We start from the raw sequence: 13,152 nt of genomic DNA on the forward strand, positions 1-13,152 counted from the left end.
AACTAAACCTATAGTCCCAAAACTAAAAAGACCCTCGAGAATGCCACTGAATAATTAATAAGCATCCTGTTGAGTTTTGACATTAAAAAGTTTTAAATATGTCAGTTATTCTGTTCAGTGTGGCCAAGTACTGAGTGATGAATATTAGATCATCATCAAATATTAAAATTTAAGCAATTTTAACTCTTCAGCGTTGATAAGTTGGTTATCTATAAAGTCACATAATAGAATATCTCTTTCTCCAATGATACCATATAAGCAAAATGCTAAATCTCAGGTAACCTATTAAACATACTTTCAAAATGGCTGGTTTCAAAGATGAAACTGTTTAAGTTCAGGGAACAAATCTTTTTTTCTCCCAATGTGTATCCTTTTATTTTATTTTTATTGAAGTATAGTTGATTTACAGTGTTTCACGCGTAGAGGGAACAAATCTTTTTTTCAGTTTAGGTCCAGTGACGTAGCAGAGTTCCTGGCACATTGTAGGTGCTTAATATGTGCTTGTTGAATGAATTAATATCTAGTATTTTTTAGTAATAGATAAAAATTAAGAAAGAAGTTATTTTAAGAAGTTATTTTAAGATGTTGATAAAAACTGACATCTTTTTACCTGTAGTTAAAATATAATTGTGATAAATGGATTATTTCCCATATATAGACACAGATTGCCTTTCAGGATAAAAAATTATGTAGATCTAATTGCTAATTTTTTATGTTTTTTAAGATTTTTATTGAAGGATGGCCAATTGTGGCTCTGCGCTCCTCAGGCAAAACAAATATGGAAATGCTTAGCAGAGAACGCAGTTTACCTTTGTGATCGTGAAGCCTGTTTTAAGTGGTATTCCAAGTTGATGGGTGATGAACCAGACTTGGATCCTGATATTAATAAGGACTTCTTTGAAAGCAATGTACTTCAGCTTGATCCTTCTCTACTGACTGAAAATGGAATGAAATGTTTTGAGCGATTCTTCAAAGCTGTGAATTGTCGAGAAGGAAAACTAGTAGCAAAAAGGAGAGCATATATGATGGATGATTTGGAATTAATAGGATTAGACTACCTTTGGAGGGTAAGTGAAAAGTAGGAACTTTGTAAGCAGTGTATCTGATGTAGTTTTTCAAATAGGTAAGAAATCACATTTGTACAAATGAATTATATGTATGTATGCTGCTCTGATGCTTGTCGCAGGAGGTAGTGATAGTTCATCTTTATCTTACTTTTCTCCCTCCCTCCCCCTCCCCCTCCTTCTGCCACTGTTGTTCCTTTTGTCTTGGCTTAGAATCTGTCTGTCCCAGATGTGTTTAGAAGTGAATGCACTGACCGTACAGATCTTTCATGCCCCTCCATGAAAGTTATTTTCTTCCCTTTTTTAATTTAAAGTAGACCTCTGTTTCTTCTTCAGCATTAATTTTAGCTTACCCATTTAATGCTAAAATAGAGGACAGAAAAAAGACTTTATTTAGAAAGGATTATGAATGTACACTTTATCAGCACTGTTTAACTTGTGATATTTTTAGATACCTGAGTAAAATATTATCTACTTAAGGCTAATTTTTCCACCTTTCCACCTTTAATATAATTGACATACAACACTACATTAGTTTCAGGTATACAGCATAATGATTTGATGTGTACGTATTGCAAAATGATCACAATAAGTCTGGTTAACATCTATCACTACACAGTTACATTTTTTTTTCTTGTAATGAGAACTTTTAAGATTTACTCGAATTTCCTGGTGGTCCAGTGGTTAGGGCTCGGTGCTTTCACTGCTGTGGCCTGGGTTCAATCCCTGGTTGGGGAACTAAGATCCCAAAAGCTGTGAGGCTTGGCCAAAAAAAAATTTACTCTCTTACCATTCACTCTTTCAAATATGCAATTACAGTATTATTACCTATAGTCACTGTGCTCTGCATTACATCCCCAGGACTGACTTATTTTATAACTGGAAGTTTGTACCTTTTGAACCCGTTCACCATATGGCAACCATTAATCTGTTCTCTGTATCTATGAGTTCATTTTTTTGTTTGTGTTTTTTGGTTTTTTCTTTTTGCGATACGTGAGCCTCTCACTCTTGCAGCCTCTCCCGTTGCGGAGCACAGGCTCCGGACGCGCAGGCTCAGCGGCCATGGCTCATGGGCCTAGCCACTCCGCGGCATGTGGGATCTTCCCGGCCCGGGGCACGAACCCGCGTTCCCTGCATCGGCAGGCAGACTCTCAACCACTGCGCTACCAGGGAAGCCCCTGTGTTTTTTATTTTTTTAGATTGCACATATAAATGAGATCACACAGTATTTGTCTCTCTCCGTCTGACTTATTAGCACTTAGCATAATGCCGTCAAGTTCCATCCATGTTGTTCTAATATAGTATTAATATATTATTCCTATCTTTAAAAATCTGATCTGTTCACAGCAGTTTATATTGTTTTCTGGATATGAAATATTTTTCTGCAGACAGACCAAGTTGTTTACTTTGGTATTTGAGTATTCAGACTTTAAGTACGTGGTTTTCAACATTTTTAAACAGCAGAGACCCTTTTTAAAAGTCAAAATTTAGATAATACTCCAAAATGTAAAACTAGTTGAAGTGAGAAAGGAAAGCGTGATTTTTTCTTGTGACTCGGTCTCCCTATGCTTCACTCCCTTCCCCCTCCCAAGCCTATTACAGGGTTCATCCCTAAAACTCATTATCACTTCTAGAGTTCTCTACATAGTTTGAAAACCACTGATATGATTAGATGAGTGATGAAGATCTATACAAATGGGGTAGGGGTGGGTAGCCTTTTATGGTAAGCTGTATTTCATATAATCTTTGTTTCCTTTAATTAATTTGAATTCCTTCCTTAGTATCTCACTGCTTGGTTACCAGGGTGTTGAATTGCAGGGTTAAATAATACTAATGACAGCATATTTTATTCTTAGTAAAATGTGTCTTTCTTTCTTAACTTGATTTTGATTTATTCAAAGACTTGAGTTTTGCATATGTTATTTTTTGGTCTGTTTTCTCACTTTAATTTTACTTGATTATCAAAGTCGATGTTCCCTTTTAAATTATTGAATGCTGTATTAAAAATAATGGAAGGTATGGTTAGAATGGAAATGCCCAAGTAAAATATTTCTTGAAAAGTATTTACACTTGAATCTTTTTGAACCTAGGTGGTGATTCAGAGTAATGATGATATTGCCAGCAGAGCTATAGATCTCCTTAAAGAGATATACACGAACCTTGGTCCAAGGCTACAGGTCAATCAGGTGAGGATTGACATGTATTAAAACTTACACGAATTTGAATTCTGATTGAAGAACTGTTGCTAATAAGAATATTTTTCTTTACTTCAAGATTAACTAGAAATTGTTTTTGTTTCAATTCGTATTATAAAAACATACCTAAAATATTTAGTCCACGTTTCTCTCCTACAAAATGCTGTCTAAATGAGTTTCATCTTGATATAATTATCTTGAAGTGATTATTTTGAGTATAGTTATGGTAGGAGATTTCGGCCGAATTTCTTTCCATTCTGACACCTAATCCTGAAGTTCATGTTTTGTTTATCTAGTTTATACTTGTTAACTTAAATAACGTTAGCTTCCTTTGACAAAACATAGTGTGTGTTTGTTATTGTTGTTTCTATTTTATTGATGTATAGTAGATTTTACCATGTTGTGTTAATTTCTACTGCACAGCTAAGTGATTCAGTTATATATACATTCTTTGTTTATTTTCTTTTCCATTATGGTTTATCAGAGTACGTTGAATATAGTTACCTGTGCTATACAGTAAGACCTTGTTTTTATCCATTCTGTATATAGTAGTTTGCATGTGCTAATCCCAAACTCCCAATCCATCCCTCCCCCACCTTCTCTCCCCCTTGGCAGCCACAAGTCTGTTCTCAAACATATTTTATTATCAATTATCAACATAGATTCTCTCGTTAAATAGGATCATGGTTAAATGAGATCTACCTTTAAATTGTTGCCATCTTTAATTAGATTAATGTTTTATTAATATATATGAAACACTTTATATACATATAAAACTTGAACTGTCTTTATTTGGCCCATTATTTGTAGGTGGTAATCCATGAAGACTTCATTCAGTCTTGCTTTGATCGCTTGAAAGCCTCCTATGACACACTGTGTGTTTTGGATGGTGACAAAGACAGTATTAATTGTGCAAGACAGGAAGCTGTTCGAATGGTTCGAGTATTAACTGTGTTACGGGAGTATATAAATGAATGTGACAGTGATTATCATGAGGAAAGAACAATTCTACCTATGTCAAGGTTTGTGAATAACTGATGTACTAGTGCTACTTCTTAATTATTTGACATTTTCCTAGCCATTTGATTTTAAAAAGTGATGATGTACAGGAAGAAGGAGAGAGGAAATTTTTCATTTTTTGATAAACGCTAGTGTCTTGCTTTAAGACAGTATTTGTATCTTACAGATTTTTTTTTTTTTTTTAATAGTAGGCCTTTTTTGTTTTCAGGATCTGTTTTTTGCTTGTTTTTGTTTACTAGTTTCTTCTTTTTATTCTGGTTGGTCTTCTTTTGTTTGTTTGGGGGTTTTTTTGCCATTGACTTTGTTGCCTGTTAAGTGTTGCCAGGGGTATTTTGCTGTTGAAGTGCTTTGATGCCATTCATTTCCACTGTTAAAAATAATAGCATAGTCTGGTTGCAAAGTAATTGGAGAGAACTCTTAAAAGCTGCTTTGACAGATAGCCAGTATAGCAAGAGATATTTTAAAATGGTCTACTAACATTTCTCTCTTTTTTTTCTTCCAGTTTTATTGAGATATAATTGACATACAGCCTTTATAAGTTTATAATAATTTGTCTTGGTACATCATGAAATGATTACCACAATAAGTTTAGTGAACATCCATCATCTCATATAAATACAAAAGAAAGAAAAGGAAAAAATACTCTTCCCTTGTGACAAGAACTCAGGATTTATTCTCTTCCCAGCTTTCATATATAACATAGAGCAGTGTTTATTAATCATGTTGAGCATTACATCTCTAGTACTCAGTTACCTTATAACTGGAAGCTTGTACCTTTTAACTGCCTTCATCCAATTCTCCCTCCCCTGTCCCGCCCCCCGCCCCCAGCCCGGTAATCACAAATCTGATCTCTTTTTCTGTGAGTTTGTTTGATTTTGAAGTATAATTGACCTACAACACTATGTTAGTTCCTGGTACACAACATAGTGCCTGAATATTTCCTTATATTACAAAATGATCACCATGATTAGTTACCACCTGTCATCCCATGACTCATTTATTTTCTAACTGGAAGTTTGTACCTCTTAAAATTTCCCTTACCTAATTCACTCATCTTCGGGTCTATTAACGTTTCTCTTTAAGATTTCACCGTTTAGTATACTCAAATAATACGTATAATTTAGAGATATTTATAGAATGTGAGCCATTAGTATTTGAGTTCTCTTTGAAATTATTAAAATTGCTCCTTGAATATGTTTTTTTTGTATCTTACCTGCAGGAAGATAATATGCCAACATAAATATCATTTTGGGGATGACTTGACATTAGTTGGGCTTTTATAGCATTAAAAATAAATGAAATGTTACTCATGTCTGTTGTAATGTCTTATAACTAGATACCTGTAAACTATAGGTCCAAGAGTAACAACAGTGAAATATGATTGTTGTGTTTTGAAGATTACTATAATATTTGTAGTTAAAAGGAGCAGTAAATATTTTCAAGTTCCTAAAAATAATGTGTCTTTAACTCACTTTCTCTTGTTTAGTAAGAAAATATTCAATTTTAAATTGCTAGCTTTATTTTCTTTGCAAGAAGATTTGAAAATCTGCTGAATATGATGATGGTTTCCCTTTTCTTTCCCCCAGAGCTTTCCGTGGTAAACACCTTTCTTTTATAGTTCGATTTCCAAACCAGGGCAGACAGGTTGATGACTTGGACGTATGGTCTCATACAAATGATACAATCGGTTCAGTACGACGATGTATTCTCAATCGTATCAAAGCCAATGTAGCTCATACAAAAATTGAGCTCTTTGTAGGCGGTGAACTGATAGATCCTGCAGATGATAGAAAGTTGATTGGACAGTTAAACTTAAAGGATAAATCGGTAAGTATCTATAATTACCAAACTTTTCAAGAAAAGCAAACCGGGGACTTGCATTTTTGTAGTCAACATTTCACTCAGTAAATGTTAATGGAGCGTCTGTTATGTGTGAGGCTCTGTATTTTCTGTATTAGGTGTTTGAATTATAACACTAAATAAGACAGGCATTATGGTACCTATAATATAGTAGAGGAAAAGATTTCTGAAAACAAAACTATTTAAGTGGTTATGTTAGACAACAGTTATAAATTATATTTCTAAAAATATAATGTGTAGTTTTTTGGTTTTTGTTGGTATGTCACTAACTTCTGTTTTGTGTATTTTTCCTTGTCTTTGGTACTAACATAGTATATCATTTTCAGCTAATTACAGCCAAACTTACACAAATAAGTTCCAATATGCCTTCAAGCCCTGATAGTTCTTCTGATTCCTCAACTGGATCTCCTGGAAACCATGGTAATCATTACAGTGATGGTCCCAATCCAGAAGTGGAAAGCTGTTTGCCCGGGGTGGTGAGTAGATAGTTTTGAGCTATTGTATGCAAGGCATTTTGCTAGGTTATTTAAGAATAAAGTATACAGAACAGTTCATTTTTCTTGAACTTACAATTAAATGTGGCAGAATATCAAATAATTGTACATTTAACCATAACTTGAGAATGGATCCCTTTGAAAGGTGATTGTAACCTGGTTGAAATTTAAAACCACATTTTGTATAGATATAGTGTTGTTATATTTACATAAAACTAGCCCATTATACAACTTAATTATAACTGTTGAGTTTATTGAGCAAAATAACCACTCTATTTTGTATTTGTACCACAAAAATGAATTCTTCAGAACTGTTTCTGTAGGAAAATATCTGCAGTCTTTCTTAGATTGTCAGTAACATATCTTGTTTCTAAAGAAAGTGATTCCTGCCTTCCTTACCTCCCCACAAAAATTTTAATGGCTACAATAATACCAGCCACTCCAGTGTCAGAAGGATTGGCTTTCTACAACAGTTGCATTAGGAATTTAACTGTTAGCGGGCATGGCAGCCGTTTGCTTATACAGAGTCTGACTTGTATGTACAAGAGGAATAGTTTAACAAAACAGTAAAAAAGCTGTCACACACAAAGTACAGGAGGTGGCTTGGATAATGTATTCAGTCTACATTAGGAAGGATTTCTAAAAGTGAGATGATGGGGTAGGCAGACCATTTCAGGATAGAAATGACATAAGCAAAACTGTGGAGATAAACCAACACATTTATTTGGGGACTCTTCTTTTGGGGAGGTGTAATTTACAGGTAAATATTTTGTGTGTTTTGTATTCTAGATAATGTCACTGCATCCCAGATACATCTCTTTCCTTTGGCAAGTTGCAGACTTGGGTAGCAGCCTAAATATGCCACCTCTTAGAGATGGAGCAAGAGTACTTATGAAACTTATGCCACCAGGTAAGAAATTTCTTTTTAAATGATAATAATGTTGATAAAGTACATGTTGGACAGTAAAGGGGTATGTTAGCAAATTTTCTTCCTAGATGGAAAATAACAGGAACAGGAGTTGGCAAACTATAGCTCACTGGCTACATACAACCCACTGTGTGTTTTTGGTACAGCCCAAGAGTTAAGGATGGTTTTTACAATTTCTAATTGCTGAGGAAAAAATCAAAAGAATAATATTTTGTGACTTATGAAAATTATATGAAATTTAAATTTTGGTGTCCATAAACAAAGTTTTATTGGTGTACAAGCCATGGTCCTTCATGTACACGCTGTCTTAGCTGCTTTTGTCTTAGCACAGCAGCAGTTGTGGCAGAGACCATATGGCCTGCAAAGCCTTAAGTATTTACTATCTGACCCTTTACAGAAAAAATTTTCTGGCCCCTGGACTGTGTTTTGGGTCATGTGTCATCTATAGCATTGTTCCTTTTTTATTCCTGGGAAACAACCACTTTCAATTGGTAGCTCTTATTCTTATCTATGTCTATACTATCTGTAAATAATACCCTCATACAACTGTTTGTCAGTTTTAGATACCTACTGATTTTCTGTTGTGTAAATGAAAACTTAACTCTTACTTCCACATTCTTCCAATTTTTTCTTTTCTTTTTTTTTGCCACACCATGTGGCATGTGGGATCTTAGTTCCCCAACCAGGGATCAAACCTGCAGCCCCTGCAGTGGAAGCGTGGAGTCTTAACCACTGGGCTGCCAGGGAAGTCCCTCTTCCAGTTATTTCTTAAATTCATATTCAGCATTTGTTTTTTCAAGAGTGTGTGAAAAGTAGTTTGCTGGATTAATGGCAACTTTTTTTTCAGGGTTTAATAATTTCCCCTTTTTATTTTCTTGATTTTCTATACACCTATTACTAATTCTTTCCACATATTCTCTAGTAACCTCTCAAAATAATTTTCCATTATTATGTGTATTATATAATCTGTCGGCTCCACTGTTGTCCTGGAACTTTTCGTCTGCCTCCTCTCATCTGGTTGTTCGCTACACAGCTACCATTTGGGGACTTCTTTCTTCAGCTTTCCTATGGTGGATCCCTGTTCACTGGCTCCTATGTCTTGAGCCTTTCTTGAGGGGCTCTATGTCATTTTGCTGAAGCACACCCTCCTCCACTTATTTCAGAAAGGGTACGTGGCAGGTGGTTTTGTTATTCGTTTCTGAAACATTGCTAATCTGAATGCTTAACCTTCACATTTGATTAGTAGTTTGGGTATTGAATTCTAGCTTGAAAATTTATTCAGCTGTCTAGCTGGTAATGTTGCTTGTGTGAAGACCAAAGCTCTCCTGAGTTCTATTCCTTTGCCTTTTTTTTTTTTTAATAGTTACGTATGCTTTTTTTTTTAAACATCTTTATTGGAGTATAATTGCTCTACAATGGTGTGTTAGTTTCTGCTGTATAACAAAGTGAATCAGCTATACATACACATATATCCGCATATCTCCTCCCTCTGTCTCACTCCCATCCTCCCTATTCCACCCCTCTAGGTGGTCATAAAGCACCGAGCTGATCTCCCTGTGCTATGCAGCTGCTTCCCACTAGCTCTCTGTTTTACATTTGGTAGTGTATATATGTCCATGCCACTCTCTCACTTTGTCCCAGCTTACCCTTCCCCCTCCCCGTGTCCTCAAGTCCATTCTCTATGTCTGCGTCTTTATTCCTGTCCTGCCCCTAGGTTCTTCAGAACCATTTTTTTAGATTCCATATATATGTGTTAGCATACAGAATTTGTTTTTCTCTTTCTGACTGACTTCACTCTGTATGACAGTCTCTAGGTCCATCCACCTTGCTACAAATAACTCAATTTCGTTTCTTTTTATGGCTGAGTAAGATTCCATTGCATATTTGTGCCACATCTTCTTTATCCATTCATCTGTCGATGGACACTTAGGTTACTTCCATGTCCTAGCTATTGTAAATAGAGCTGCAATGAACATTGTGGTACATGACTCTTTTTGAATTATGGTTTTCTCAGGGTATATGCCCAGTAGTAGGATTGCTGGATGGTATGGTACTTCTATTTTTAGTTTTTTAAGGAACCTCCATACTGCTCTCCATAGTGGCTGTATCAGTTTACATTCCCACCAACAGTGCAAGATATTCCTTTGCTTTTGATCTTTGTTTCTGGAAGTTTTGGTTTTATCATTGAGTTTAGAACTTTCCTGATGAAATGCCTTGCTTGGTATAGGTCTGCTTTGTGATGGGTTTTCAGTGGGCCTGGAGATTCCTAATTTGTGAGAGATTTCTGTTCTTTCTTTGCTAATTTACTTCTCCGTGTTTTGCTTTTTGTGGATCTTTGAGATGTCTTTGACTGTGGTGTTGAATCTACTAAATCTGATTTTCTTGCCTTTCCTTTCTCCTCTCATTAATTTTATTCCAGCTTTGGGTGGTATCCTTAACTTTTTCCAGCTCTTCTGTTGACTTTTTGTCCCCAGATATTCTAGTGTTAAATTTTCAAGACCTTCCTCCAAGTGATCATTTTCCGTAGGATTTTTTCATGAGCCACATTTCAGTGTTTCTACTCTAATATATGTGTTTTCCTCTAAAACTTAACATTCTACAAAGTTATGCACTAAAAATAACAGAGCTTGTGGAAAGAGAGAATTCAATCAGATCATTCAATCCTATACAACTTAAAAAAATGTTTTTTTATTTTTTTTGGAAACATTTACAACCTTACAGAAAAGTTTGAAGTACAATTCGAGGACTTCAAGAACCATTTGAGAGTAATTTGCTGCTGGTCTGATGTCCCATCATCCTTAAATACTTTATTGTGTGTATTTCCAACAAACAAGGATATTGGCATTCTACTATAAAGTAGAGCTTTGCCTTCTCCCCTATTAATTATGTGTTATCACTGTTTACTCATGGATTCTTATTTTATCTGTTGGGTTATAGCCATTATAGTCATTATTTATTTTGATGCTCAGTTGTCCCAGGTATGGTCAGTGGATATGTACCGAACTCTCTTTTTTACATAAACCCAGTGCTTTTTTTCATATAGCTTCATCATCCTTTGAGTACTTCTTTCTGGCATAAGATATTTAAAGTTCATCTAGTACTTTCTCTATTCCAGCCCTAGAATCAGACATTTCTCCTTTTAAGTGAGGGAAGATATTTAGAAACCAGAATGTGAGGGCTAAATTGTTCTCATTACTACTGGGGTGTTCTTGTGGTCTAGGCATTTTCATTGGACTTAGGAAGTAATACACACTTAAACACACACACACGTATGTAAACACATTTATATCAAAAAACAAACATGGGTTCATACTGGTACTAATCCAGCTTTTTAGTCTTTTGCATTCCATATTTGTATCTATTCTCTACATTAGTGAGATATCTGCTTCCCAGCTTCATCGATCTATTGGGGAGGGAGGTAGAGTAGAAATTTGCCTCTTAGGCAGATTTCAGGCACTGTTTTTAAGTCTTTGATTCATCTGTACCTTCTCAATTATGTTCTGTTTTCATATCCTTAACTTTTCCAGGACTTGGTGGAGTGCTGATTTATAGGTACCCTCTCCCTCTTTCTCTTACCCCCCAAGAAGCACTTCTTGGGTTCAGCTAAGCCAGCTATCTTCCATCCCCTCTACACCTTCAGTAATTTGCTGACATCTCTAATGTTCCTTCAGCTTTTAACTTCTTTATCCTTCTGAGTTTATGTATTTTATATTAATTTATTCTCATTTTAGTGGGGTTTATGGATGCGTTGCTGACAAATGCAGTTCAATAATTGGCCCAGATAATTTTTTAAACTGTTGTGTTTACATTATCTCCTTTTTCTAAAGTAGACACCGTCTGACCTTTCCCATTCGATCTCACTTTCTGAGTCATGTGGTACAGAATCGATTCAGATGTTAATTAGATTCTTAAATAAGGCTTTTCTTTTTTTTTCTAATTGAGTTTTTATTTGCTCTGTTAAGAAGGCTTTTCTTAATGATTTAATTTGATCCTTATCTGTTGTGTAGTTTAGAATTTGTATTGTTTTACTTACTAGTATCTGAGTAACAGCTGTTGTTGCTTTATGTACACCGATTCAACATTTGAAAAGGAAAACCCATCTCATAATCCCTGACCTTGTGATTTGAGCATAGTGCCACTAGATGGCGAGAGGGAGCTCTTGCCAAGCAGCTCAAGCAGGAAACTTACGAGGGTGCTTTTATCTTATTTTACATAATCGAAGTATAGTACCTAAATTTGAAATAGCCAGCTTTGTAATGATTGTATGACAGTAGACAAATCATAGGCTTCGGACTCAAATGGACTTGAGTTCAAGTCCTGCTTCTTCAAGTTGCTACTCCATGGCCTTAAACATGAGTTTTCTTAGTTTCTCAGAGCTTCCTTATCTGTAAAACTGAGCTACTAATAACTATTTCATAGAATTCCATGGATTAAATGGGGTCATGTATGGAAAACCCCTAGCCTAGTGACTATTCAACAAATGTTAACCTACTCTTTGTCACTGTGGTTGTTACACACATGGGCGCGCACATTCTTCTTTAAGTTAGGAAGCAGGAGCTCTAAGAAAAGGAAGTAGTTATAAATTCTGTTTCTAACATTTGGGTAATCGTTTAGTGTTTGTGCACACGTGCACATATTTTAAAAGGAGGAAAAAACAAGATGGAATTAGAAGCTTTTTTATTAGTCATTGACTTTACTTTTGTTTATTCTGAATCTTTGCCTAAAGTCCAGTGCCTCCAGTATGATTTGCTGTTAAACTTAGAACTTCTACAGTAGTCTCTGTAGGTAATTTAAACTCTTGTAATTTAAACTCCTCAGGAGTTCTTGTGACCTTTATACGCATCAGGAAAACAGGTTCTTGCTTGATACAGAGAAATTAAAATGTATATTGCTTTACTAAGCAGAATGAGTTGCTTTTCCTCTTCAGAGCTTCCTTTTTCCCAGGAGTTTGGTCTAACTCATATCTTAAAATATGGCAAAATCTGTTATGAGCACTTCACACTTGTTAACTCATTTAAACCTCACAACATTCCTAGGGAGGGAATTACTATTTTTACTTCTATTTTAAAATGGGGAAACTGAGGCACCGAGAGATTGTTCCTTTTGACCAGAGACACACAGCTTAAAGGCGGTTCTAAGATAATGCATGCAGTTGGGCTCCAAAGTTTGTACTGTTAACCTGTGTGTTACTGCTCAACGTTTTCTAGACTTTCTTATACTGTGTTGCTATAATCATTTAATTGATTAGGCTTATTAGGTATCTCTTCAAAAAACTAGAAAGAAATAAACTAAAATCCAGGATTTATGGGCAGTTTAAATTTGTTGTCTCTATTTTCCATATTTTGTTAAATGAGCATGTGCATAATCGAGGACCTAAGATTATTTAGGTTCATGAATGCTGAAGCTGGAATGGCCACTAGTGATCATTTGGTTCAGATCCCTCAAATGAATAAACTATAATCCAACAACATTAAATGATTTGCTTAAAATTCAGTGCTTCCTTTTCTTAGAGCTCTTGTTTCTTTTCTCCTATTCCCTTTGCCCTCCCTCCTTCACTCAGAATTTTTTTTTTTTTTTTTTTTTTGATAAGT

The 13,152-nt window shown here is 35.2% G+C and overlaps 1 protein-coding gene across 1 annotated transcript in view; it reads left to right on the forward strand.

The window, feature by feature from the left end:
* Positions 1 to 13,152, forward strand: part of LOC112409616 (probable ubiquitin carboxyl-terminal hydrolase FAF-X) — a 77,668-nt gene that overhangs the window by 21,615 nt on the left and 42,901 nt on the right. The window contains exons 10-15 of the mRNA XM_024759837.1: positions 725 to 1,067; positions 3,155 to 3,250; positions 4,070 to 4,281; positions 5,866 to 6,106; positions 6,466 to 6,615; positions 7,423 to 7,543. Of these exons, the coding sequence (XP_024615605.1) occupies positions 725 to 1,067; positions 3,155 to 3,250; positions 4,070 to 4,281; positions 5,866 to 6,106; positions 6,466 to 6,615; positions 7,423 to 7,543 (1,163 nt within the window). The remainder of the gene's footprint in view (positions 1 to 724; positions 1,068 to 3,154; positions 3,251 to 4,069; positions 4,282 to 5,865; positions 6,107 to 6,465; positions 6,616 to 7,422; positions 7,544 to 13,152) is intronic.

Source organism: Neophocaena asiaeorientalis, unplaced genomic scaffold (genome assembly GCF_003031525.2).
Source record: "Neophocaena asiaeorientalis asiaeorientalis breed wild unplaced genomic scaffold, Neophocaena_asiaeorientalis_V1.1 scaffold312, whole genome shotgun sequence".
NCBI lineage: Eukaryota > Metazoa > Chordata > Mammalia > Artiodactyla > Phocoenidae > Neophocaena > Neophocaena asiaeorientalis.